Below are 26,186 nucleotides of genomic sequence, written 5' to 3'. Positions count from 1 at the left end.
GGCCGCGGTCACGTGCCCTCCGTCTTGCCGGGGCTCTGGCCTGGGCGACCGTGTGAGGTGCCCGGGTTGCCGCCGCTCTCGCTTCTCGGTCTCCCGCGGGCGCCATGGAGGAGGAGGAGGAGGAGGCGCGGGGGCTGCTGGCCGACGGCCCCGACGAGGCCGGGAGAGATGCCCCCGCCGTCCCCGGGGCGCTGCCCGCGCTCTGCGACCCCAGGCGCCTGGCGCACCGGCTTCTGGTGCTGCTGCTGATGTGCTTCCTCGGCTTCGGTGAGCTGCCCGGCCGGGGCGGGCGGGGCGGACCATCAGGAAAACCGCGACCATCCCCCTCGGAGCCCTGAGATCCGCTCACACCGGGGCCACCGGGCCTCCGCGCAGCCGCTGGGTCAGCGCCTGGGCCCCCCTCCTTTCCCCTGGGCGCCCCCATTCAAATCCGTGGCGTCCAGAGGCGGGGTCAGGGGCTGCGCTGGGCGAGCGGTGGCCCTCGCTACTGCTGGGTTCCCAGCATCTCACTCCGGAGCCGCAGACCGACGGGATCTCCAGGCCAAGTGCCCTCTCCCGGCGTCTTGTGCAGAAACTTTGAACTGCCTCTCTTCCCTCCGCATGGGAAAGACTTTTTAAAAATCAGGAATTCCGTGGGTAGCGTCATACAGTTTTCTCCCGCTTTTGGGACTTGAGGGTGGCTCGCTGGTGGCTTCAGCGAGTAGCTGTGTCCTTCCTCTCCGCCCGGCCACTGCGCAGCCCTCGTGCTGGGTTGGGCTTGCGGTCTTGGCGGTGGTTGGTTTCACTTAGGCAATCTGAAGGCAGTTTTTTGAGATAATTTTTGAAATACCGTCCCGTGTTCCAGCAGCTGACTTATTCAGCAACTTTTCAATGTCACTATTCGTTTGGTATGGAAGTCACAGTGTGTTTTCAGGGCGCCCACCGGAGCCGGTGTAATCAACAAGTGTTGGAGCCTTATGGCGGGTGACTTGAGGCTCCTGCTGCGATACCTAAGCGGGCGTGGAGGATGCTCTGGGCTTTGGTTTCTTTGCCAGTCTTTTTGAGCCCCCCACCCCCATCCTTTTAAAAAAAAATTGATTTGTTGTTCCAGCTACCCACACATTCATTGGTTGCTTCTGGCAGATGCCCTGACCAGAGATCCAACCCGCAACCTTGTGAGCAACCTGGCCACTCCCTTTTTTGGAAAGAGATGCCCATCCATTAACTCTAAATCATGATACCGGTACCCCTTACAATGGCGATTAAAGCAGGAACCACAAGTTGCTGGTTTAGGAACAAAAAAGAACAACACAAAACACTTACAATGATCTCTTTTGAAGTAGACAGGTCATTTTTGGTAAATTATGGCTATTTGCCTGGGTTTCAAAAGTCAGATTCTTACCCTTCTAAGGACAATTCCACCCCCCCGCCCCCGAATCTGTACTTTCTAATATGTACTTTTAGAGAGAGTGGGGAAGTGGAGGCAGTATTATCTTGAAGCCTACCATAAATCTGTCAATTGTAGTACTTTAGGAATAAAGCTCAGTGAATGAATGTCAAACCTCTCTCCACTTCTCTCTTATCTGTCAACAGATATTTTTGTGTCTTTAATCCTTTAGAACTCTCTTTTATTTCTCTTCACTCCTGGCACTGTGTTTGCTGAGTTATTATATTTAGAGCAATCTGTTTATAGAATTAGAGCTCTTGTTTCAAATATTAGAGTAGTTAAACTCCATTCCTCTGCTCTCAAGGTAAATAGTGATTTCAGGTAACGTTACCAGGAAACTGCTGACAAAGTTTGAGAAATTTTTAGTGTGTGTGTTTTCATAATTTTAAATAAGGAAAATGTAGTGCTTCATGAAGATGCCAAGAAAGTAATAGATATATGAAGCATCATGAAAATAAAATGGAAGAATAATTAGTTGTTAACTTCATGGTTCAGGTCCCCAATACTTGCTGTATATCAGTGGTTCCCAACGTGGGGCACACACCCCACAGGGGGGCAATTTGATTTTTAAGGGGGGCAATTTGAGAATGAGTTACTAACAGTGAATTTTTTGTATTTCTTATGGTCCTAGGGGGCCTCACATACAGTATCCTGTATAATAAAAGCCTCATATGTTAAATGTGCTGTTGACAGGTCAGCCATTCAACCAATCAAAGTGTAATATGCTAATGATATGCTAAGGCCACTCAACTGCTTGCTATGACATGCACTGACCACCAGGGGGCAGACAGTCAACTGGTCGACCGATTGACCAGTTGCTATGATGTGCACTGACCATCGGGGCACACGTTCCAACCAGTAGGTTAGCTTGCTGCTGGGGTCTGGCTGATGAGGACTGAGCAAGAAGGGCCAGACATGCCCTGGAGCACCCTCACGGCCCCTCCCCGGCTAGCCAACCTCCTGCATCTCTCCCCAGCTTCAATAGTGCACTGGTGGGATCCCTCGGCCTGGCCTGCGCCCTCTCGCAAGCCGGGACCCCTCAGGGGATGTCAGAGAGCTGGTTTCAGCCCAATCCCACAGGGAGAGAGCACTGCTCAGCCAGAAGTTGGGCTCACGGCTGGCGATCGCAGTGGTGGTGGCAGGAGCCTCTCTTGCCTCTAAGGATGTTCGACTGGTGGCTTAAGCCCACTCCCCCTGATGGGCCTAAGCCATCAGGCAGACATCCCCTGAGGGGTCCCAGACTGCTAGAGGGCACAGGCTGAGCTGAGGGACCCCCCCCCCCCCCCATCAAGTGCATGAATTTTGTGCACTGGGCCTCTAGTATAAATATATTGTGACATATTTATGTATTTCAGTTCTCTATTATATGTTTTGAGACTTTATTTGCTATTTTTTCATATCAATTCATATTATTGTTATTATTTTTTAAAAATTTCTTAGTGATTTCTTCCTCAGTACTTCAACTGTCCTTTTGTTCTTTTAATTTTCTCTTTCATGGATTCCATGTTCTTTGGAAGCCTGTTTAGACCAAGTTAATTGCCTTTTAGGCTTCCTTCACATGAATAGGAGTTCACTTTTTGAATCATAAGAATTCTATGTTTTGGGGGGAGGGGATCATCAGGATTTTAGAGATGCTTAGGTGGGGCATGGCCACAAAAAGGTTGGGAACCACTGCTGTATATGCTGGCTAATAATTTGTAAGTGATTTGACATGTGTTCTCTGGATTATTTGGCTACAGCTTAGAAAATAATGATGGGCAGGGAAAAGGTTCAAAAAAGTTTCCATAGTGTCAGTCCTCGAACCTCAAGTATAAACATTTAAAAATCACCATTTGAGTAGTAATTACAAGTTGAAACTATTATGTGGATAATATTTGTGCTTAGAAAATATTTGTTCTTTCTTTTTTCTAGGCAGCTATTTTTGCTATGATAATCCTGCTGCCCTTCAGACTCAGGTTAAACGGGTAAGTTGATTTTTCACCTTTGTTTGCTTTCGGGAAGGTGTATTTGTTGAGGCTTCATTAGCTCTCAGGTTGCCTAGTCTGCAACAGTCTCCAGTGAGTCCATTTTAATATCTGTAGTCACCAAGGAGTGTTTGTGAGTTGGAATGAGTGGTCACAAAATTCGTTTATAGCACTCATGTGTAACTTGATATTGTTTCACACTCAGATAAATAATTATGTGCTATTTCCTCAGTATTACCGAAAGTATTAGGAGACTTTTGTTTGCCTTCCACTCTCCCTTGGAGTAATCACCTGAATGACAAATGATTTGCTATTACGTTTTGTTGTTTTTAAAATGTGGATACTGATTGCAGAGGATTGTCCACATTGGTTTTGTAAAAATGAATTTGATAGTTCCAATTTCTTGTGCATTTTGATAGTCTCTTTTCTTTGTCTTTGGACAGGGAGAAATGCATAGATTGGCCCTTCACATTCTAGAATGAAAGGGAAAGAAGGTACGAGTTAGTAGGGGGAGGCTGATTATTTTTTCCATTTGGTGGGGAGCCCCAGTGCAGTTAGTATAGGGCAAAGAGAAGATAGATATTTGGGCAGATGCAGACAGAGGTGGTCTCCATAGTGGGGGATCTGGAATGGCATGCTGACCCAAGAAGGTCCCAGATGTGACCTTTTTCTCAGGCAGAGGCCATAGCTGCCATGAGAAACCAAAGCAGTTCAGTGACTTCAAATGGTTAAGAAATTCCTGCCTTACACAGAAAAAAAAAAGTTTTAATTTGTTAGTTACTAATTTCAACTATTTGGAAAAAATAATTTTTTTTTTTTTCATATAGGATATGCAGGTGAATACCACGAAATTCATGCTGCTGTATGCCTGGTATTCTTGGCCCAATGTAGTTTTGTGTTTCCTGGGTGGCTTTTTGATAGACCGAGTATTTGGAATACGGTAAGCTTGAAAAAAATATTTCACCTATAGCAAAAATCTGATTATTAGGAAAACACAGAACTAAATTAAATTTCTAGAAAGAACTGAATAAGATTCTGTATTGCCGTGATAATCTGCTTTAATATTTATTTAAAGATATTTTTATGTCTCTGGAATTGGTTTTTGAAAGTAGGCTGGTATTTCAGTTAAGGTTGGGGCTCATGAAATAAGGTAGCTCAGGTATGCCCCCATTTGGGATCAGGCAGGCCACGGTCCGAATCCCATTACTGCCACTTGCTCAGTTTCCAACTCTCCAAGCTGTTCCTGGCTTTCTGAGCTCCAGTTTCCTTACTGGTAGGATATGGATAATAATCCCTGCCTTGCAAGGTGGTTATGAGGATTGAGATGGATGTACAGTAACCAGCACATCTGTAGTATTTGCCTCTCCCTATTGAGACTTTCCCTTTCTGCTGTTCTTAGGGTTGAACTTTGTGACCACTTCTGTTAGATACTGAGGAAGGAATCACACTACAAGCTTTGTTACTTTTCATTTTTATGATTGTAGGTGTGTTGTTAGTGGAGGTTTTAAGAGGGGTGTAGACTGGGAATATTTTCAGGAGACAGAGGGCAAAATGATGAAGGGTCTCCCAACCATGTCTGGTGGAAAAGAATTGAAGAAACTGAGTGTTTAGACTTGGGGACTAACTTTAAAACATTTTGAAGAGTTAGGGTATAAAGGAAGAATTACGTTTATTTTGCTTGATCTACAGGGATAGAATTAGCTGGAAGCTGCAGGAGGATAGATTCCGCTTCGTATGTTACAGACCTTGCTCACGTAGGTTGACAGGATGGGCCATGAATTGCCTTGGGGCCATAGTGGGCTTTCCAGTGCTGAGTGCGGTGTGGCCATTTCACCAGGTGGAGAGAGGGCTTGAGTTTCGGAAGGACGTTTACTCCTGTGCTCGTTAAGGCTTTTCTAACATAGGCATGTTATTACTCTGGGGAAACATTAATCAGATGTTCCGAGTGTAGAATCTTTGAGTGAACTGTATTAACATGGTTGATATTTGTCATTTAAAAAAGAGAGGGGTCAAAGAAAACATGACTGAAAGATGTGGTGACTGACATACTCTTAATTCAAATTCTCTCCCAACAGATGGGGCACCATTATTTTTAGCTGTTTTGTTTGCATTGGACAGGTAAGGAAGGCGAAAACATTCATTGAGTAAGTGATAGTGCCGTGAATTCTTTTCTTATTCTGGCAAAGATGTTTTTAATGAATGCCTAACTGAATTAAGCAACGCCCACAAATGCCCATATAGTAGAAGGCATAATTCATTTTAAGGCTTGAGACAGATGAACATTAATGTTTTTGTTTTTTTAAAAAATATATTTTATTGATTTTTTTACAGAGAGGAAGGGAGAGGGATAGAGAGTTAGAAACATCGATCAGCTGCCTCTTGCACACCCCCTACTGGGGATGTGCCCGCAACCAAGATACATGCCCTTGACCGGAATTGAACCTGGGACCCTTTAGTCCGCAGGCCGACGCTCTATCCACTAAGTCAAACCAGTTAGGGCGAACATTAATGTTTTAATTTCACAGATTTACTAACAAGGAATACTAAAATTATGGTAGAAGCTGTGAGTCATCATAAGTTACTTATTTCTCTTGAATACCTTTAATTAACTTTTTAATTGATTCTATGTTATATTCTATATTATAGGTTATTTTTGCTTTGGGTGGAATATTTAATGCTTTTTGGCTGATGGAATTTGGAAGGTTTGTGTTTGGGTAAGTTATGCATAATTTCATTTGTCCTAATATATTGTTTTTAGTGTTCAGCTATCAGTTTATTAAGGATTTAAAAAATATATTATTGTCTCTTATGGAGAATTACTTCAAGTCCTTGAAATGTAGCCACAGATACACAAGACTGTTTATTGGTTGTCTTAATTTTCCTTTAAAGTAAGTAACAATTTTGAGTGACCATAGTTAATTTAACTCTGTGTGGGTTTGAATATTAGATAGTTCTCTAGAAATGATGTTTTTCCTAGGTGTTTTGCTGTTCTGATATATTGAAGACTATGATTTAAACCTCATTTGTAGTTGATAGTGTAGACCATCAGTTTCTAGGTTGGTGATTCACGGATAGTTTGCTGTTTCTTAGTGGCTAAGCACAGGTCCTTTTGAACCTGTTGAAAAGGCTTGAATGAACAAAATACCAATAGCCTTCATGAATTTCAGTGTTGTTCAGTAAGCCCATTCTGAGTCCAGCCTTGGGTTTCCTAACCCAGATGAAATAACTTATTTAGTTTTTAATTTAAAAGCACAATTCATTCAATATTTTCATTTGTACCAAGGACCTGTAGACTCGTGACATACTCCAAAAACTGTTCTAAGGGAGAGAAAAGGAAACAAAATGTATATAAAAATAAAGGATTCATATGGAACTGTGGTCAGAAGTGGCTTCATGGACGGAGTGGGCTTTGATATCAGTGTAGGGTTTGGATAAGCAGAAGAGAGGGAAACTGTTTTTGAACTAGGACGGAGAGGTGAAGAAGGCTCAGAGTTAGGATATAGAAGAGAAGCTGAAGGCCTGGGTGTGGGGCTGGTCAATGTGTAGAACTTACAGAAAGAAAGTAGGAGAATGTTACATATGGAAGGTATGCACCTGAAAAGTGAATTTTTGTGTTTTCACAAAGCATGGCTCACTCTTCACATGAACATTTAAAAAAATATATTTTTTTTATTGATTTCAGAGGGGAAGGGAAAGGGAGAGAGAGATAAAAACATCAATGATGAGAGAGAATTATTGATCAGTGGCCTTTGCATGCTTCCCTCTGGGAATCGAGCCCACAACCCGGGCATGTGCCCTTGACCGGAATCAAACCCGGACCCCTTCAGTTCACAGGCCGATGCTTTATCCACTGAGCCAACCAGCCAGGGCTTCACATGAACATTTTTATGTCGCATAGATGGTGATGGGTAACCCAGAGTCCTTTTCTTGCCTGTCATGGTTATTATCGCAGGACATCAGATTCCCCGAAGCTTCGCAGTGGTCTGTGTGGGTCAGGAATTTGGACAGGCTACAGCGTGGACAGCTTGTCTGGGCACCTGCTGCCTGGAGCCTCAGCTGGAAAGCTGCATGGACGGCTCCGGGCTGGAGTCATCTGAGAGCTCGTTGATTCACTTGGCTGGCACCTGGCTGGGGCAACTTGAAGACTTGCAGTGCCAGCTGCAGTGCCTGAGGGTGGCCTCTCCGTGTAGCATGGCTTGGCTCTCTCACCGCATGGTGAACTCAGGGTAGTTGGACTTGTTACAGGGTGACTCAGGGCTCCATGTATGAGTGTTTGATGAAAAAGCAGATTCATCTTCTATGACCCAGTCTTGGGTCACACAGCGTTACATTTACCATAGTCTATGGTGGATTCAGGGGAGGAGGCAGCGACACCACCATCTATAACTTTTATCATCTTCTTATGGACAGTTAGAGGGGTGTCAGAGCTTTAAACCTGCTGCTGCTGACTGTGGTTTTTCTTCAAAAGCTTGACTTTTCTTCCTTTCCCCACTTTTAGGATTGGTGGGGAGTCCTTAGCAGTTGCCCAGAATACATATGCTGTGAGTTGGTTTAAAGGCAAAGAACTGAACCTGGTGTTTGGACTCCAACTTAGCATGGCTAGAATTGTAAGTACGGCAAAGCTAATGAAGCCAAATAGGAAGCACAGGATTGAATATCACAGGGATCTCTTAAAAATTACAGGATGAAGGGTCGTGTATGACAGATTAGGTATTGATTTTTTAATATATTTCCGTAGACCACAGTACATGTACCTTACTTTAAGGCATTTCTAACTTCCGTTAGAAACAGTCTAACATGGCTAAATGAACATTCATTAGTTCAGAGAATCTGAGCATTGGAATGGATCTTAGCAGGTTTCATGCTCTAATGTCTTATCCATTTGGGCATCCCTGCTATGAAAGTCCTCACATACGGTCATCTCCTGGCTCGCTTGCCTGTTTTCAGTGATGGAAGCTCACTGTGTGATGGGGCAGCCCATCGACTTCAGTTGACTTTATGAAGTTCAAGTTCACATAGAGGTGAATCTGCCTGCACAAGTAGCTTTTACTGATTGCTCCAAACTTGCCCTCTGTAGTTAATGTCTACCTCCTTGCTGTGCACCAGCATTTTGCTTATGAAGACAGCTCTTGAGTTCTTGGTCAGACAGGCTCATTTCCTGTGGTTGGCTGTTCCTTATGCCTGGATTGCTGTTCCCCCAGATGTCCTCACAGCTAACTTCCTTCAGGCTTTTACTCCAAAGTCACATTCTCGGGGAGGCCTCCACTTCTTTATATTCTCCTTCCCTGTTTTATATGTTCCCCCTTTTTTTTTCAAGCATTTTTAAGCACTATTTAATATACTATATAGTTTACCTCCTCTACCCACCCCACTAAAGCGTAAGCCCTATGAGAGCTAAAATTTATTTTTTGTTCTGTTCCTTATGGTTTTTCTGATACCTAGAACAGTGATGGACATAAAATTAGGGCTCAGTAATTGCTACATGAATGAATAAGCGAATGAGGATGTTATCTATAATTTTTACCATCTTCTTATGGACAATCAGAAGACGCATTCTTTTTCAGATGTCAATTCCAGGAAGAGCTGTGCTTTTTCTGAGCTAAGGTTTTTTTTGTCATCAGTTCCCTGTGAATTTTGTAACTCGAGTTTCATTTTTTGTTTAGGCTACTAGGAAGTTACAAATGTACTGTGCTATTTTGAATACTAGGCATTTTCTATAAATTAGCATTTTTTGGTATGTAGTAATCTCATCTGTGGCTTTACTTTAGTTTTCTCCTTTCTAATATTTTTAAACAATTTTACCTCTGTTTAATCTGAGTCCTATATATCTATTCTCTAAGCCACCTCACATCCTAGTTTTTGAACAAGGCAACCTATATAGAAGATATAGGTTGATTTTTCCCCCCTCTCTTGCAGGGAAGTACAGTAAACATGAACCTCATGGGATGGCTGTATTCCAAGGTTGAAGCTTCGTTGGGTTCTGCTGGTCACACAACCCTTGGAGTCACACTTATGATTGGTTAGTGAATCCTGATGTCCCACGTTCTGTCTCCTCTGAACACGTCATAGGAAGTATCTCGGCAGAGAGGAAGGAACCCTGGAGTCAGGGTTAGACCACGTTGGTTATAATTTTGCCTGCAAAATTCATGAGTTACTTGACCTGATTAGATACAGCGAGGTGTTCATGCTTTTGTTTTCATTTCATGTTCTTAAAGAAAAGGAGGATCTTGTCCTATTCTTGTCTACTTAAGCATTGTCCTGATGATTAACGGAGATTATGTATGTGAAAACTCTGAAACCATCAGGAATTTAGCAATGTAGAGCTTAGATTTTGTAGAGATGATACAGTGTGGTGGGAAATCCACTAAGTTGGGGGTCAGGAGCCTGGGTTCTAGTCCTGGCTCTGACAGGTCAGTCACCCTGGACAAGGAAGGTAACCTCTGTGTCTCATTTTTCTTTTCTGTGAGATTGCGGGTATTGGGCCAAAACTGTACAGGTTCCTCCTGGCCCTAAGTTCTCTTAGCTGAGGCTCCACCTGCTGATGGCTGGGCGGGTCACTGGGAAGCGAATGGATTCCACCACCGGTGCTTTTTCTCTGAGCAGTGAGCTTGTCTACCTGAGCCCCATGATGTGAAGAGGGCTGCTTACAGAGCCCTTGAGTGACCTGTGAGGTGGGGTGAATGTCCTGTGCCATCTTTCATTCCTTAGATTTCCTTGATACAGCCTGGTAAAAAGAGGACAGTGGAGTGGTAATCCTAAACAGGAGACTCGTACCTAGAGACTCCTCCTCCTCCCACGTCTCCTCAAATCCTTTGCCTTACTTAAACCCTCTTTCTTACTCTAAATGCTCTTTAGTATTTCTTCTCGTTCCCTCCATGATGCAGAGTTTGAGAATGTTAAAGAATTTTAGAGCCAGAAAAGACCTGTGCCATTATGAATCAAAGTCTCTTATTTTACAGTTGGGGAAATTTAAGCCCAGAGAGGTTAAGCTCTGTGTCTAAGATCATTCAGCTTGTTAGTGGCAGAAACAGAACTAATGTCTACTGTTATTTCAGCTTTTTCAACTGGACCATATGTCAGCCAGTTAAAGATGCATTTATTTTACTAAACTTTTATTTTTTTTTAAATCCTCACATGAGAATATGTTTATTGATTTGAGAGAGAGAGAGAGAGAGAACGAAGGGAGGGAGAGAGAGAGAGAGAGAGAGAGAGAGAGAGATAAAGAGAGAAACATGGATTAGTTGCTTCCCATATGTGGAATCTGAAACCTAGGAATGTGCCCTGACCAGGAATCGAACCTGTAACCTTTTTGGTGTATGGGACACCACTCAACTAACTGAGCCACCCGGCCGGAGCTACTAAGCTTGTTTTTAAAATTCTTGACAAGTGTAAACTGGATTAATTATCTGATTCACAGTAGTAATATGAGGTCAGCGTTAGTGAGTAATGCTGAATATGCATAGGAAAGAGAGTCTGAGTGAGCCGTGCGTGGGAAGGTGGGGCCCCCAGGCTGCCAGAGGTTAGGAGCAAGGGTGATGGACTTTGGGAAGGAATCAGAAGGAAAATGAGGTGATCACGGAATCAGACTTTGCTTTTATAGCCCCCCCTCCCCCGACATCCATTAACAATTGGTGCTTAGACTGAATTAAGAAAGTAGGACTAACTTGCTAGCTGGTTATCAGCTTTCTTCCATTTGTATTCTGCATTAGAAGAGTGGACTAGTTTGTTCTAATCTTTTCCATCTATTCTCCAACCTTCTACTGGGAAATAATATAGTAATAGTGACTACTGTTTGTTGAATGCTTACCGCATGCTCTTCCTTCCCTTCTCTCCTCACTTGTAATTGTGGGTTTTCTTACATGTATCGAAATACTGTCCCCTTTGGTTGCTAAGTTTTTCGGCTGTTAATGTGATGTGCTGTGTTTTAAGGAACCTTCAGTCTGGCTCTCTTGTAAAAATCTCTCTTTTTTTTTTTAATTACAGGGGGTATAACCTGTATTCTTTCACTAATTTGTGCCTTGGCCCTTGCTTACTTGGATCAGAGAGCAGAAAGAATTCTTCATAAAGAACAAGGAAAAACAGGTGAGTCTCAATGCGAGAAGAGTGGGACTTTGGGGAATTACGGCCTCTTTGAAATAATGTACAATTATGCAAGTTGCTGATGCAGTGTTGTAAACCCAGTGAGGCTTAAAACATGTCTTTTGATCTCTTATTTCCAAATCTATTTCTATTTGTCTAAATTTTGGGGTACATGTTCCCCCTTATATGTTCTTTGTGTATTTGCAAAATGACGAGTATTCCTCATCATTAGGTAGGTAGATACTAATCTTAGGTTTTGCTTTTTCTCATGTCTTTTTAAGTTATCCCAGAAACTATGTCCCAGTTATTTACTGAGAAAGTGTTTTTCGACTGAATTGCAGAGGTTAATCACATGATCAATGAAAAATGATCTTCTTATGTGAAATTATACTGATGCCTCTTCCCTTTCTTGTCTAAGGTGAAGTTATTAAGCTAACCGACGTGAAGGACTTCTCCTTGCCCTTGTGGCTCATATTTATCATCTGTGTCTTCTATTATGTGGCGGTGTTCCCTTTCATTGGACTGGGGAAGTGAGTATTCTCTAGCATTCCACTTCTGCTGACTAAATTATAATGAGATTCCAATCACATAAATGTAATTGTTTAAGCTGTTAATCTTGCTTCTCTGCTTATAGTTTATATATACACAGGAATTGTTTCATATCCTGGGATACAACTGATTTTCTTAGCTTAAGGTTTAGTATTGTTTAATATTTTTTGAAGAAATACCTAATAACAGTTTTTGATTCAAAATACTGGTTTATTTTACTGCTTGATTTTAGGTTAGATTTTTTGAAATTTCCTCTTTATTCCTTGGTTAGGAAGCTTCTTATTGAGAATGGAGACAGCATACTGGCTTATAGTGATTGGGCATATTTTTATTTCTTAGGACTGTAATTCCTCCACATTCAAATTCAGGATTCAAATCAAATTTTTCTTGCTTTATCTTCTACCTCTCTGTCTTTTTTCTTTGGCAGCTGCTTAAACAGAACAGTGTGTGAGTGTGAATGTGTTTATGGGGGTGTGTGTTTATAATAAAATCCTTAAAATTCAGGTTGTAATTCTAAATAATTTGAGACAAGAACCCTATGCATTATATAGCAAAAAACCTGGTCAGTACAGCTTTTACGGAAAAGAAGCTCTCTTAATCCCCTGTGGTAGTGCATTGGTTTTCTGAACATTTGTGTGTACTGTTTGCAGTATATGTAAATAGGTGAAAAAATAGGCATCAGTATATTTTATTTAGTCAGTGAAATATTTATATAAACACTAAAGTTTTAGCCAGTTACTTGAATGTGAATAATTTCAAATAAGGTGGGAAAATAGTATCAAGATGAAAAAGTTGACTAAACTTAGAATTATTGTATTCAGTTTTTATTCTGCCTTTATTAAAAAACAAAACAGAAAACAGAGTAGTTCTCTCTAAAGTGCTTATTTCTCTCTCTCTTTATTTTAGAGTGTTCTTTATAGAGAAATTTGGATTTTCTTCCCAGGCAGCAAGTGCTATTAACAGGTATTTCATTAATTCCGTAAGTGCTTATTGTGTGCCTAGTGTGGGTCTTTAATTATAACCAAATGTTATAAGACATATGTGATGTAACATCCACAGTGTGAAATCAAAATTAAATTGGGACTTGATCCTGGGTGGCCATCTTTGCATTAATGGAAAACCAAAGAAGTGTTGGACCACTCTTTATATCTTTATATTCCTATTTACCAATGACCATTTTAGAAGATGGTTAAACTGAATGTGCTAGGGTTTGCTTTGCATAATGGATTTAGGGACTTGGATTTTTTTTTTTTGGTAGCTGGGATATATTTCATTAAATAATACCTTTTATATTCTCTGGGCAGTGTTGTATATGTCATATCAGCTCCCATGTCCCCAATATTTGGGCTCATGGTGGATAAAACAGGGAAGAACATCATCTGGGTTCTGTGTGCAGTGGTGACCACCCTTGCTTCCCACATGCTGCTGGCCTTCACGCTGTGGAACCCTTGGATTGCTATGGTAATGTGGCTGTTCACACCTGGGGGGCTTGGGGCTTCAGGGAGGACCCTGTAAATTGCATGTCAGGAGCCACTCAGCTCCTCTGATAGCAGTGCTTTGTGACAGTGGAGAAAACAATGAGTTGATTTCAGTGTCTACAAAATAACTACTAGTATTTTTAAAGTGCATAAATATTAATTATTAATGCAGTGGGTATTTTTAATTTCATTTGACTTATTTAATAGGGTAACCTCAATGCCAAAATAGTATCTGAAATAAAATAGTCTTTTGAAAGCCAAAGTGCTTATTAATTCCATTTATTTTTCTGTACTTCATGAAAAGTTGTCCTTCCATTATAGGTGGCAAAAAAAAACTATCGGCCCAATATCCATGATTTCACATCCTTTTGTCTTTGACGTTTAGCAGGTCAAAAAGTGATAAGGAATTCATCAAATTTTTGTGATTGTTCTTTGGAGTGTCATTTTTAAGACCACAGGGTGAAGTGCTGTTTTCCTTTCCTGTAATAAAAGAATATCTTAAAAAAAATATATATATGGCGGGGCAAAAGTAGGATCACAGTTCTTATGGAAAATAATACAATAATTAAATAATAATACAAGAGTAAACTCTGTTTCGTGCACTCACAATTGTAAACTTCCTTTTGCCTCTGTGCACTAGGTAAGAATTCGGTAGGACAGGTTCCTAGAAGTAGAAATGCTATAGTAGAGGCTTTGCACAGTTAACATCTTGGTAGACATTCAGTAGAGCTCTATCAGTAATATAAGAATGTATTTGTTTTTAGTGTTCTTGTCGTTGTTGGATATTGGCATTATTTTAATCTTTACTCACATGATAAGTGTAACTCTTATTTTAATTTAAATGATAAAGTTCCCTTTTTAATTGAAGAAAAATGATGTTGCCTTGGTTGTTTAACTTGAGATTCCTAATAAATATTGGAAAATTAGCTTGTCTAAAACATTGGCAACAATTTTTTACAAATTAGCTTTGTTTTCTTTCTTGGTTCTTGACTACCCTGGGCCCAGGCAGTTATGTATATATATAAATAATGTGATTAAGACAGTGTGCATGTATTTTCTCACTAGAGGGATACTTCTAAGGGAGGGCCAGGACATTTTTGGATTAAATATGAGTTTTAACCTGATTATAATAACATTTGCATGAAGATTCATATGTTAGCTAATATGCACTCATGCTAATCTGCATCAAAGGAAAGTCACTTTGGTTAGTATAAGACTTGTACTCTTTTCTGTATCACTTTCTATAGAGTCTCCTGGGACTCTCCTATTCATTGCTTGCCTGTGCATTGTGGCCAATGGTGGCGTTTGTAGTTCCTGAACATCAGCTGGGAACTGCATATGGCTTGTAAGTATTTGCACCGGGAATCATGTGATATCTCTCTGCTGTACCAACTTATTATCATATGAAACTCCAGGTCTCCTGAATCTAGTCGTCTTTAGGCTTCTGGGACAGCTCTAAACCTGGAAATAACTAAAAAATTCAGTTAATCTGTTTATGCTTAACTTGGAGCAACGAAAATGCTCCAGCAAGGGAGCGGGAGGCGAGCTAACCCAGAGAGGTAATTGCTGCCATTATCACCCCACTGCCTGTGTATCTGAGGGCTTCTAGTGAGAAGTTGAGTTCTGGTTTGTATTCACTTGGTTTTGAGTTCATAGTGCACTTAATAAGGCAAGCTCCCCTACCTTTGAGCATGAAGTTTAGTAGAGGAAACAGTCATGGGATTTAAAAAAATCCCTGGTTGAAAATGTCTCAACACTAGTACCATGTTGTTTGTAGATGTTGATATTTATAGTGAATTGTTCCTCTGTGAAGACTTGAAATTGAAATGTGTTTTTATATTCCTTCGATTGCAGCATGCAGTCCATTCAGAATCTTGGTCTGGCGATCATTTCTATCCTTGCTGGCATGATACTGGATACTCGGGGATATTTGTTTTTAGAAGTTTTCTTCATTGCCTGTGTGTCTTGTAAGTGTGCCATGTGGCAACATTTGTTTACTTTCTTGTAATCTGTAGCAGAGTGTTGTTATTTCCGCTTTTAGGTGTTATTGTTACTTTCTGTTTTCCCTTCTTTTAAATCAAATATCTAAGATGCAGCTCTCAGATTTGCCCGATTCTTAGCCTGTGCATCAGAGCTTCCCAGCTGGTGACTTTGTAGTTCTCTGAAGATTCACAGGCATTTTTCAGGAGATTCCTATTCTTAAAGGCAGCAGTAGAATATGCGTTATCTTCTGTTTTAAATATTTATTTAAAAAAAAATTTACTCCTTTAAAGTAGAACCCTTTGAAGGGTCCTAGGTGTGACTATATGGATATATGTGTGATTTAGGTGTGCTCAGGGTTAATTCATCAGGCAGTTTTAAATTATTTTTATTCTTAGTCCTTTTATGTAATTTTTACCTGTAATGATTTGTTGGTTAAAAATAGCATAGAATACAGTTGAAAACTATAAAAATAAACCAGCATTTTTCCTTTGATTGTCTTCATATACACAAATTGTGTTCATCTGAAAAAAATTCTCATATAATATATTAAGATGCCTTTTATACTTTGACAACATGTATTTAAAGAGGCAAATCCCAGTGAAGATATTATCAGGCTTCGTTTTCATTTACAGGGAATAATGACTATCTATACTTGAAGTATGGTGTTTGCAGAGAAATGCTTATGAATATAGCCTGAATACATTTTATCTCATATTTTAGAAATAAGCACACCAAATTTAAAAAAAAGCTTTATTTGTTTTAAGAAAGTGTTTAAGAGTTTAAAAAACGGTCATGAAAGTGTTTTTGTCTATTTTTTTAAAACTAAATATATTTTTATTGATTTCAGAGAGGAAGGGAGAGGGATGGAGAGATACAAACATCAGTGATGAGAGCCAATTGATTGGCTGCCTTCTGCTTGTCCCCTACTGGGGATCGAGCCCACAAACTGGGCATGTGCCCTTGACTAGAATTGAATGTAGGACCCTTCAGTCCACAGACCGATGTTCTATCCACTGAGTCAAACCAGCTAGGGCTGTTTTTGTCTACTTTTAATGCTGCAACATATGGTTTAATTTCAAGCTTCAGTTTCATATTATTTGGTTCCCAAATCAAATAGCACATCATTTTAAAATGTTTTTGTTGCCATGTTAATTTTAAATAAACTAAGTGGGCCTTACCTGTTAAGGTAAAAAACCAGGCATCTGACTTTCTGACGTATGAGCTGGCTCTGGGCTTCTGGGAGTCTAATGACCACATCCTAATGTTTCATTAATTTGTAAAATGGACATGGTATTTTCAGACCTATCTCTCCCCCGCCCCCCCCCCCCCAACCCCGCCCAAAAGATTTATTCTGTTTGGCTCTCTGTAAAATAATAGTCTAGGGGCTGGCAGGAGTTTGGGGGAAGTGCTGGGAAGGACCAGCACTTGTAAGAGAGAGGAAAGAGTGGCAGGGATGACCCATGGGTGGGCCCGTCCCTCTCCTGTGGGTGTCTGCTTCTCCTTTTCTGGCCTTGCCATCCCTGAGCTCAGGCAGCCCCTGGAGAAAATGGTGTATGACTTATTTATAGTGCTTTCAGAAAAATAATGTAAATAGTGATTTTATTTTTAAATTCCAGTTAATAAAGGTTTATTTGATTTGTCTAAGTTTTACTTTGTAATTATGATGACATAGGAATCATTGGGAAAAAGTGCATGTCTTTTAAGGGTCCTGTGTTTTTTCACTTCCAGTGTCACTTTTAGCTGTGGTCTTCCTCTATTTGGTGAACCGTGCCCGAGGTAAGTAGTTCAGGCATTTTCTTCTTAACCCACGATAGATAATCTTGTGGGGTCACTGGGTTGTCTGCATGCCTTTCTAGAAGCCAGCGAGTGTTTTAGCTCTAATATAACGACATTCTGTCCATAGTGATGGAAACATTTCATTATATAACTAGAGGCCTGGTGCATGAATTCATGCACGGGTGGGGTCCCTTGGCCTGGCCTGCGATCAGGGCCATCCGGGGCTGTCTTGCCCAGTCCCCATCAAGGCGGATCGGGGCTGGCCGGCAAGGGAGAGACCGAGGGAGGTTTCTGGCCTCTCGCCCAGTCCCGAATGGCCAGACCCCAGCAGCAAGCTAACCTACTGGAGCATCTGCCCCTGGTGGTCAGTGCATGTCATAGCGACTGGTCGAACAGTCAACCCAACGGTCCTCTGATTGGTCGGACACTTAGCATATTACGCTTTTATTATGTAGGATTATGTATTCTGGACCTTCACGTTCATTAAAATTGTTGTCATGTTCTTTCTGGCCTGTTTAATGTAAGTTTTAGAAAATTTTGGATTTTTAAAAATATATATTTTTATTGATTTCAGAGAGGAAGGGAGAGGGAGAGAGAGATAGAACCATCAATGATGAGAGAGAGTCATTGATCAGCTGCCTCCTGCACACCCACACTGGGGATTGAGCCTGCAACCTGTGCATGTGCTCTGACCGGGAATCGAACCATGACCTCCTTGTTCATAGGTCAATGCTCAACCACTGAGCCATGCTGGCCAGGCTAGATGTTGTTTGTATATTAGCATAAAGAAGCATTTTTTTAAAAATATGTTTTTTTATTTATTTTAGAGAGAGAAGGAAATGTTTCAATGCTCAATCACTGAGCCACACTGACTGGGCCATAAAGAAGCATTTTTTTTTAAATATTTTATTGATTTTTTACAGAGAGGAAGGGAGAGGGATAGAGAGTTAGAAACATCCATCAGCTGCTTCCTGCACACCCCCTACTGGGTATGTGCCTGCAACCAAGGTACATGCCCTTGACCAGAATCGAACCTGGGACCCTTGAGTCCGCAGGCTAACGCTCTATCCACTGAGCCAAACCGGTTAGGGCTAAAGAAGCATTTTTAGAACCTAAAGCCCTTCCTGTGTTATTGTCTTATATTAAAAAAAAAAAAAAAAGTAAATAAATTTTCAGCTGAAATTTTCATTTTAAGGTTGAAAGTGTTTGATATAGAATGAGAAATTGCAGATTTTTTCTTTTGTGAATATATGTGAGCTACATGCATTTGTGCTTTGTGTGTGTGAGTTCTTTATAATTTTAGGTCTTTTCTTTAATTTTTCTAAGTTTTCACTATTACTCAATATCAATACAATGTCCCAATTAAGAAAACCTGAGGTAATACATAAGTTCAAACTTTAAAAAAATGCTAAAGTTAAGGAGTGACTACTTGTATCCTATAAGGATTTAAAAGTAAAAACCATTTTTCTCTTGGGACGGTTCCAGGAGATAAACTATTTTTTTTCTCATCTTTCATAGTATATCAGTGCAAATGTATTTTTTTTTGTGTGTGTGAGTGTGTGTGTGTGCTTGAGCTTGCGTGCATGTTTGAATTTTTATAATAGTTATATTGAAAAGATTTTATGCTTATTTGTGTTTTAGGTGGGAACCTAAATTATTCTGCAAGACAAAGGGAAGAAATGAAACTTTCTCATGCTGAGTAAGTATTGAAAAAGAAAAAAGTTGTCTTTATTTTGAAACTCTTGGACATTAGCATTGTATTTCAAAGTATTAGGATTGGATTTTTAAGAAAACAGTCTTTTTCTTGTGTTTCGAGAGCTAATGATCATCTCTGGAACTATAACAACATTTTTGTTTGTGTCAGAAAATTGTGAAAGGTGGATATCAAGGTCTCAAATGAAGGCAGGGTGGGAGAATTTGGCTTTAAATTGCCTTCTGAGAGACAGAGATGTGTAGTATTTGTAATTTATTGGAGCAAAGGCCTTTGTCCTAAGTTTCTCTGTTGAGCTCACCCTTCTTTTCTCTCTGATGTTTTCTTTTTCTTAACTAGTTGAGATCATTTTTCATCTTTTCTCGGTACTAACATGCTATTCTGTGTTCTTTGACTCATTTGGAACAAATTAAAGTATATAGTGTGTTTTAAGTTAAATTAATTTTTTTCATGAGTATATGCTACCATCTAATAGTGATTCTACATGCTACAACATAATGGTGATTCTATTTCCTATCATTTGTACAACATAATAGTGTATATCATACACTATTTCTATAACATAATAGTGATTCTGTTTCCTATTATTTCTAATTTTTTAGACAGTGAATACTTTTTCACTTTAAAAATTTATTTTTAAATATATACCATTTAATTGTAAGTTTTGTGAATTTTGAATAAGTTAAAATCTGGTAGAACAAGGCTTTTTAGTTCCGGGGGTGATTCTTGATCATGTCAAATTCCCTTTTAACAGAGTAATTGTATTTCTAGAAATACATTTTAAGAAAATAATCAGAAGTGTTGTGAGTTTTAAATATATTTACGATAGTCTGTTTATTATGTAAAAAAATTGGAAATATCCCAAATGTCCCATGATAGGGAAATGGTTAAATATATTATGATACACCCATATAGTATGTTTTTAAAATTATGTTTTAAAAGGACTTTTAAAGTCAGAGATATTTTACATGCTACATGTTAAGTAAGCAAAAGATAAAAATGCAAATATAATATTCTAATTTAATTATTTTTTAAAGTATGCAAACATGAGTATTTCTTAAACCTATTATTTGTCTATAATAGAAAAAATACGAAAATAGGAAAAAATGAAAGAAAAGCCCCCAAATATTAACAGTTCTATTTGAATGATAGGGTTATAAGAGTTTATTTTTTTCTTTGCTTTTCTATATTTTCTAAATTGGTCCTGTGTTACTTTTACAATCATGAGGAGTTAAAAGATTATTCAGCAAAATGTGGACTCTCAGTATTTGGCGCTATGTGTTTTGTAATGCTATGGTTTTTATTCTGTAAGGCAGATGGGGCTTTGTGTTTTTTTTACCCCTTTTTGATAATATATTGCATTCTGTTTTGCAGATGAGAAGTTTAAATGACTGTGTCATGAGAGTGGGCTGCACACATCATTGATCTGAAAACCTCCATTAAAAAATTATATAGAGTTTAGTCAATAGGAAAAATAATGGTCTGGAAAGTTATGTTTATATTTCAAGTACACCTGTTTCTAAGTATATTTGTGAGGACTATTTTACTCTCTGTCTTTTGTGTGTTGCTGAAGAATTTTACTTCAGAATAGGCTAATCAACAGTGAAGTTTAGGAAATTGCTCTGGGACTTGCAGGTGAATTTCAGTATGGACAGTAAATAATGGAGATCATTGGATTTATATTGAGATCATTTTTACAAAGTATATCATAGAGATTTGGCCTTTTCTTTATCTTAAAGCAAAGAATATTTTTTTAAAGCTTTTGAGGGGGTAAAGGGATGTTTTATAATAGTGTAAACCACCGCATTTTAATAGGCATTCCCTTTGTAATAGGGACTATTTGAAATATACTTGATGAAGTCTCTTCATTTTCACAAATAGATTGTGTTCTGCTCTTTTTACTTATGAGACAGGCTGCTGAGCGGTGACCCTTTTGAACTTCTCTTTCTCTCTCTCTCTCTGTTACTGAGCACCTTTATTACTTAGGGACATAAGTTTGTGGTATGAACTTTCTGTACAGTTTTTTAATATAGTCTAATTACTGAAAATGTCCTCTAAATGATGATAATTCCATTTCTACATGGATAAATAAAAACATTGTAAAAGGAATCTACATGATGTCTTATAACTTTTGAGTTTAAAAAAAAATCTTAAAACACTGATTTTAACTCTTATTTATGTGGAAGATTATAAGAAAATCTGTGTTGGACTAAAGAAAATTTACCTAATTATTCGTTGAAAGATTATAGGGATTAGCTTTTTCTCTAGTGTAGGACCTTAAAGTGACATTTATGTTTTTCACATTAAATAAAATGTGGATATGAAATTTCTCTGACAGATTTAAATGCTTTTTAATTGACTTATTAGTCTTAGCGTATTAAAGTCAAGGACTTTTTCATGTATTTTGCTATCTATGTGCACACAGATATTTTAGACAACTATTAAACTAATGAGTTTAGCTGATTATATTGTTTAAAGTACATGGCATAATATTGTATGCCTAAAGTTTCTGGGACAGATTGAAAGTGCATTCCTTTTCAGGGTAAGTTTACTTTCATCCATGTTTCTGATTTACAGTGTATGGTGTCATTATTCAGTTGTTAGTTCTGTGGGCTTGACTGCCCTGTGCCTGTTCTAGCCTCTGATGAGTGAAGGCTGGCCTCACAGTTGGGGAGGGTGCAGGAGGCCAGCTGCTGCTGCTGCCGGAGGGCTGTGGTCTGGCCCTGCCCTCGTCTTTCCATTACCTCTGTGCCCAGCACAGTGACCTGTGGTCTGGCCCTGCCCTCGTCTTTCTGCTACCTCTGTGCCCAGCACAGTGACCTGCTTACATTGTTTTCAGTTGAATCAGGTTCTGTCCCTTCTCAGGGGCTTTGTCCATTCTCCCTTTGCTTAGAATATTTTGTCCTGGATTCTTATGACCTGGTTTCATCTGATTTCCAACAATCTTAGCCCTAGCTCAGAACCTATTAGAACTAATTATTCCTATGGTCTTGGAAAAACCCTGTACTTTTGCTTGTGATGGTGTGGGTTTCTGTCTCTTCCTTTAGATTGTAAGCTCCTTGAGGGCAAGAACTGTGTCTGTTAATGTTAATAATGATTATGTCGATAGTGCCCAGCACTGAATAAATATTTTTTGAATTATGCATAAATAATATGAGTAAATTTGAGTATCTTTTTTGAAGGATAAATTGGAAATGTGAATAAGAAGACCTAAAAGGGGTAGAGTGGTAGGCTGCAAGACTTTTGGCTTAGCAATTCCATTTCTAATAGTTTATCTTAAGGAAACCATTAGATAGATACACATTTTTATATATTTTAAGGAAGTATCTTCTTTGCATGATTGCTTATAATAGCCTAAAATAGGAAACCTCCCAGCCAAGTACATCGTATCATGTGCCTAAAGTGAAATAGGAAGCGCCGTTTCATGGTTTCATTGGTGTGCATACTGACCTAGGCAATGATGGCTTTATTATGTGGGAGACTCGGTGCTGCTGTTCCTGTGAAAGCAAACACCAACGTGTCTGAAGGGTATGCACATGAATGTCTTTGAGTCGGAAGAAAGTGTTTTCCAAAGAACTTTGAGGATACAGAAGGGAGTTAAACAGAACCCTGAGTTAGAAATAGAATTGGCACTTACAGGAAGAAAATTGCATGTGATGAGAACTGTAGGAGACAAAGCAATAGAGAATGGGGTATGGGCTAACTGAAATAATGCACTTACATTTTGATCCCAGTGGTAGCAAAGAACAGCTGTAAGTTGTCTACAAGCTGCCCGAGATTTCTGGAATGCCTCCACCTCAGCCTCTTACTACCCCTTGGCTTCTTCCCTTTGCTTGTTCTTGGAGAGCTCCCCTGGAGGCAAGGGTGGGGAGGTTGGTGAACACTGAGCAGGGATTTGCTGTTAAGAAGTTGGTGGGGAAAACTTTGATGTTTTGTAAGAAATACTGAAAAGTTCTTGACATCGTGCAGGTAGGCCAGACAGCCAACTTAGGACACACTTATTACCACTTATTCCCCTGAGATGTTTGTGCATATGGTCATGTACTCAAGTGATGAGTCATCTCCTTGGTAGATCTTTGTTCGTCTCACATCAGGGCAGCTATTTTAACTTATAGTACTCCCTAAACTGCCTTCAAATCAATTGTGAAATGAAAACCAGTGGACCTATGAGTTATTCCATTTGGGACTAGCATGTACTTGGTAGGAGTTGGTCTTTTTGGAATGGATCATCTCTCGTGCTTGTCTCTTGAGTTTTACTAGGTAGTAGCTCTCTGGGCTTCCATTTCCTGATTAGCAAAGAGTATCAGTTTGCTCAGTTCTCCAAGGAAAAATCTGATGATGTTGGAGTTCTGTGTGTTACCACATTCGGGTGGTTTTAACCTTTCAAAGCAGATCCTATCTGCCCTGGGGAAGAGAGGTAAATAAAGGTGTCAGGATAAAAGGTGATCCTCTTTCCTCCGTCCAAGCTCAGTAGAGCCCAGACTTCAGAGGGTACAGTGGACAGGAGCTAGACACACTGTCAGTGGAATGAGGTGGGAGAAGGATGAGAGAAGCTGGATTTGAGCTGGGAGAGCTGGAGATGGCTAGAAGGAGAATGGCCCCGTATTAGCAGCAGGAAGCCTGGGTGGGACATGAAGGTAGTCAGCAGATGGGCCTGGAGACAGGTCATCTCAGGTTTTAAGAGTCATTGCTCATAAAATGGAGCGAGTGTCAGAGGAGAAATATATGTGTCCTCTTTGGATTCTTGTGGGGTCTGTGGGGATGGATCCATTCCAGACCAGGTAGATGGGAGAGAAGGGGAATGGGCGTATTTAATGGACATTTAAAAATGTTTTATTTTCATGACTTTATAGTTCTATGAATTTCAGTAGAGATTAGATTTGTGTTCTGGCTACCACAGCAGGATATGGAAGAGTTTCTTAATGAACATTTCAAAGGGGAACTATTTATAATGTTTTAAGATAACATATGTGCTGCTTTCATTTAAGAATTATTTTAGAAAGTTTTGAGTTGTTTTCCAGCACTTGGACTTTTGAAATGCTTTTCTAATCTGACGACAAAGTGCATAACTTTTTATGATTCTTTTACTTAAATAAACATGCTGTCTTTCAGAGACTACAATATTTCACCTTTTAATGTCTCTGAAATTGGCTGTATCTTGTCTTTGACATCATCTTATGATTCAAAGAAATGTAGTAATGGGGAAAACCAAGCATCCTATATAATAAAAGGTTAATATGCAAATTGTCCCCTTGGGAGTTCGACTGACTGGGAGTTCAACCGACCGGGAGTTCGACCACTCGCTGTGACTTGCGCTGACCACCAGGGGGCGGTGAAAAATGAAGGAAGGCCCCGGCCGGCAGCCAGCAGCCAGCAGCCAGGTGAAGGAAGGCCCTGATCAGCCCTGATGGCTGGCCAGGCCTAGGGACCCTACTCCTGTACGAATTTCATGCACCAGGCCTCTAATGAGCCTATAGTAATGCTTGATCATGTAAGATATGCAGATTTCTGTGTTATCATTCGTTTCTGGCATCACTGAACCTAGGCTCTTTAGTAGAGGTGGTAATTCAGAGATGTGGAAAATGTGGAACACCTTCCTTAAGGGTCTCATTGATGAAGGGGGGAGATGGACAAAGGACCAGTGGCTGTGATTGTGGTACAGCCTGATGAGCACTACCATAGAGCAATGGCTATGCAGAGCAATGGTATTCAGAGATGGTCTTTGAGCTGCATCGTAAAGGATAAGTAGGATGATGCACCTAAGCAGAGGAGGTGTGGGTAAAATTGGGGGAGGGTCAGAGGTTGCAGAGCTAATTCCGAGAGAGTCTGCTGGTTAATGGAAGTGGAATGAAGGGGGCGCATGGAGAGTTTAGGTTGAAAGCTTTCATATGAGGTACATTGCTGAGGGCTTTTCATTCCATGTTCATATTGATTTTTTAAAAAAATTCCTCACCCAAGGAAATGCTTAGAGAGAGGAAGAAAGAGAGAAACATTGATGTGCAAAACATTGATTGGTTGCCTTACATATGTACCCCAACTGGGGATCGAGCCCACAACCCAGGCCTGTGCCCTGACTGGAGAATTGAACTGGCAGCCTTTCTGTGCACAGGACGATGCTCAACCAACTGAGCCACTTCGGCCTGACTTATTTTTATCTTAATCCTGAAGGCAAATGGGGGCTTTTGGAAGATTTTTATGTTGGGGTTTAAGAAAGGATTTACATTTTGGAAGATGCTCTAGCAGAAGGAAGGGAATGAATTGGAGGTTGAGGGGAACAAATGTGGAGTCAGTAGGTTGGAGCAGTGAAGCCCACGAGCGATGATGGGAATTTGAATGAAGGCACTGGCAGTTGAGAGGAAAGGAGAGAACAGGTTCTAGTGATGCTTCTAACTGACTGTGATCACGACTGTGACGAGGGGGAGAGGCCGGAATTGAGGATGACTCCCAGATTTCCGTTGCCACTTTACCAGAAAGATCAGGTTTGGGAGGAAAATGATTTCAGTTTTGGCTTTTTGAAGCTTGCAGTGCCCAAGGGTCTGTTGTATGGGTGGAAGCATAGGTTTGAAATACAAGAAGATTTCCAGCCCATCAGTGAGTCAGTGAGATTGTGCAGGAAGAGTGTGGGATGAGAGAAGAGTGCCAAGCTCAGCTGGTGTGGCTCAGTGGTTGAGCGTCAACCCATGAACCAAGAGGTCACCAGTTGCATTCCCCGTCAGGACACATGTCTGGGTTGTGGGCTCGATCCCCAGTAGGGGGCGTGTAGGAGGCAGCCGATCAATGCTGTGCTCTCACATCAATGTTTCTCTATCTCCCTCTTTCTCTAAAATCAATAAAAACACATTTAAAATAAATCAGAGGACAGAATCCTAAGGCACACCCACCCACACTTACAGAGTGGGAGCAGGACAAGATGAGAAGGGAAGGAGGGGAGGGTTCATTCTGTGAAAGAAAGGGGGAGTTTAAGAAGAGAGTGGGTGACAGTGGCAAATGCCCTGACGCTCAAGCAGGATAGGGTCTGGGTGTCCATTCAGTTGTAACTGGTAAGTCATTGATGCATTGTTGAGAGCAATTGCAGTGGGACGGGCAGCAGCTGACTTGTAAAAATTTGGAGTATAACTTCAAGGTAGAAATTGCACAAAAAAAAAAAAAAAAGGAAAAAGTATCTCCCCTTGCAAGAAACTAGGCTATAAAAGAAGAGAGGAACATAAGGAGTCTTGAAT

At 40.2% G+C, this 26,186-nt stretch overlaps 1 protein-coding gene across 6 annotated transcripts; it reads left to right on the top strand.

Moving 5' to 3' along the window:
• MFSD1 (major facilitator superfamily domain containing 1) lies at positions 1-22,118 on the top strand. 6 transcript variants are annotated; one of them, XM_006090303.3, is made up of 16 exons: positions 4-267; positions 3,338-3,390; positions 4,218-4,330; positions 5,466-5,508; positions 6,037-6,104; positions 7,889-7,997; positions 9,307-9,409; positions 11,374-11,472; positions 11,888-11,999; positions 12,925-12,981; positions 13,323-13,479; positions 14,744-14,841; positions 15,351-15,463; positions 17,208-17,255; positions 18,897-18,954; positions 20,341-22,118. In XM_006090303.3, exons 1-16 carry the CDS (start codon positions 105-107, stop codon positions 20,342-20,344), a joined length of 1,398 nt encoding a protein of 465 aa, XP_006090365.1. In that variant the 5' UTR covers positions 4-104; the 3' UTR covers positions 20,345-22,118. The 6 variants fall into 6 exon arrangements, with proteins under 6 accessions (XP_023610919.1, XP_023610917.1, XP_006090365.1 ...); XM_023755152.1 differs by lacking the exon at positions 4-267 and adding an exon at positions 3,834-3,884; XM_023755149.1 differs by lacking the exon at positions 20,341-22,118 and having other exon boundaries at positions 3-267; positions 18,897-18,958.
• The last annotated feature ends 4,068 nt before the right edge of the window (positions 22,119-26,186 follow it).

Source organism: Myotis lucifugus, unplaced genomic scaffold, assembly GCF_000147115.1.
Source record: "Myotis lucifugus unplaced genomic scaffold, Myoluc2.0 scaffold_70, whole genome shotgun sequence".
Taxonomy (NCBI): domain Eukaryota; kingdom Metazoa; phylum Chordata; class Mammalia; order Chiroptera; family Vespertilionidae; genus Myotis; species Myotis lucifugus.
Note: the sequence above shows the minus strand (reverse complement) of the source record. Positions and strands in the feature narration are given on the sequence as shown.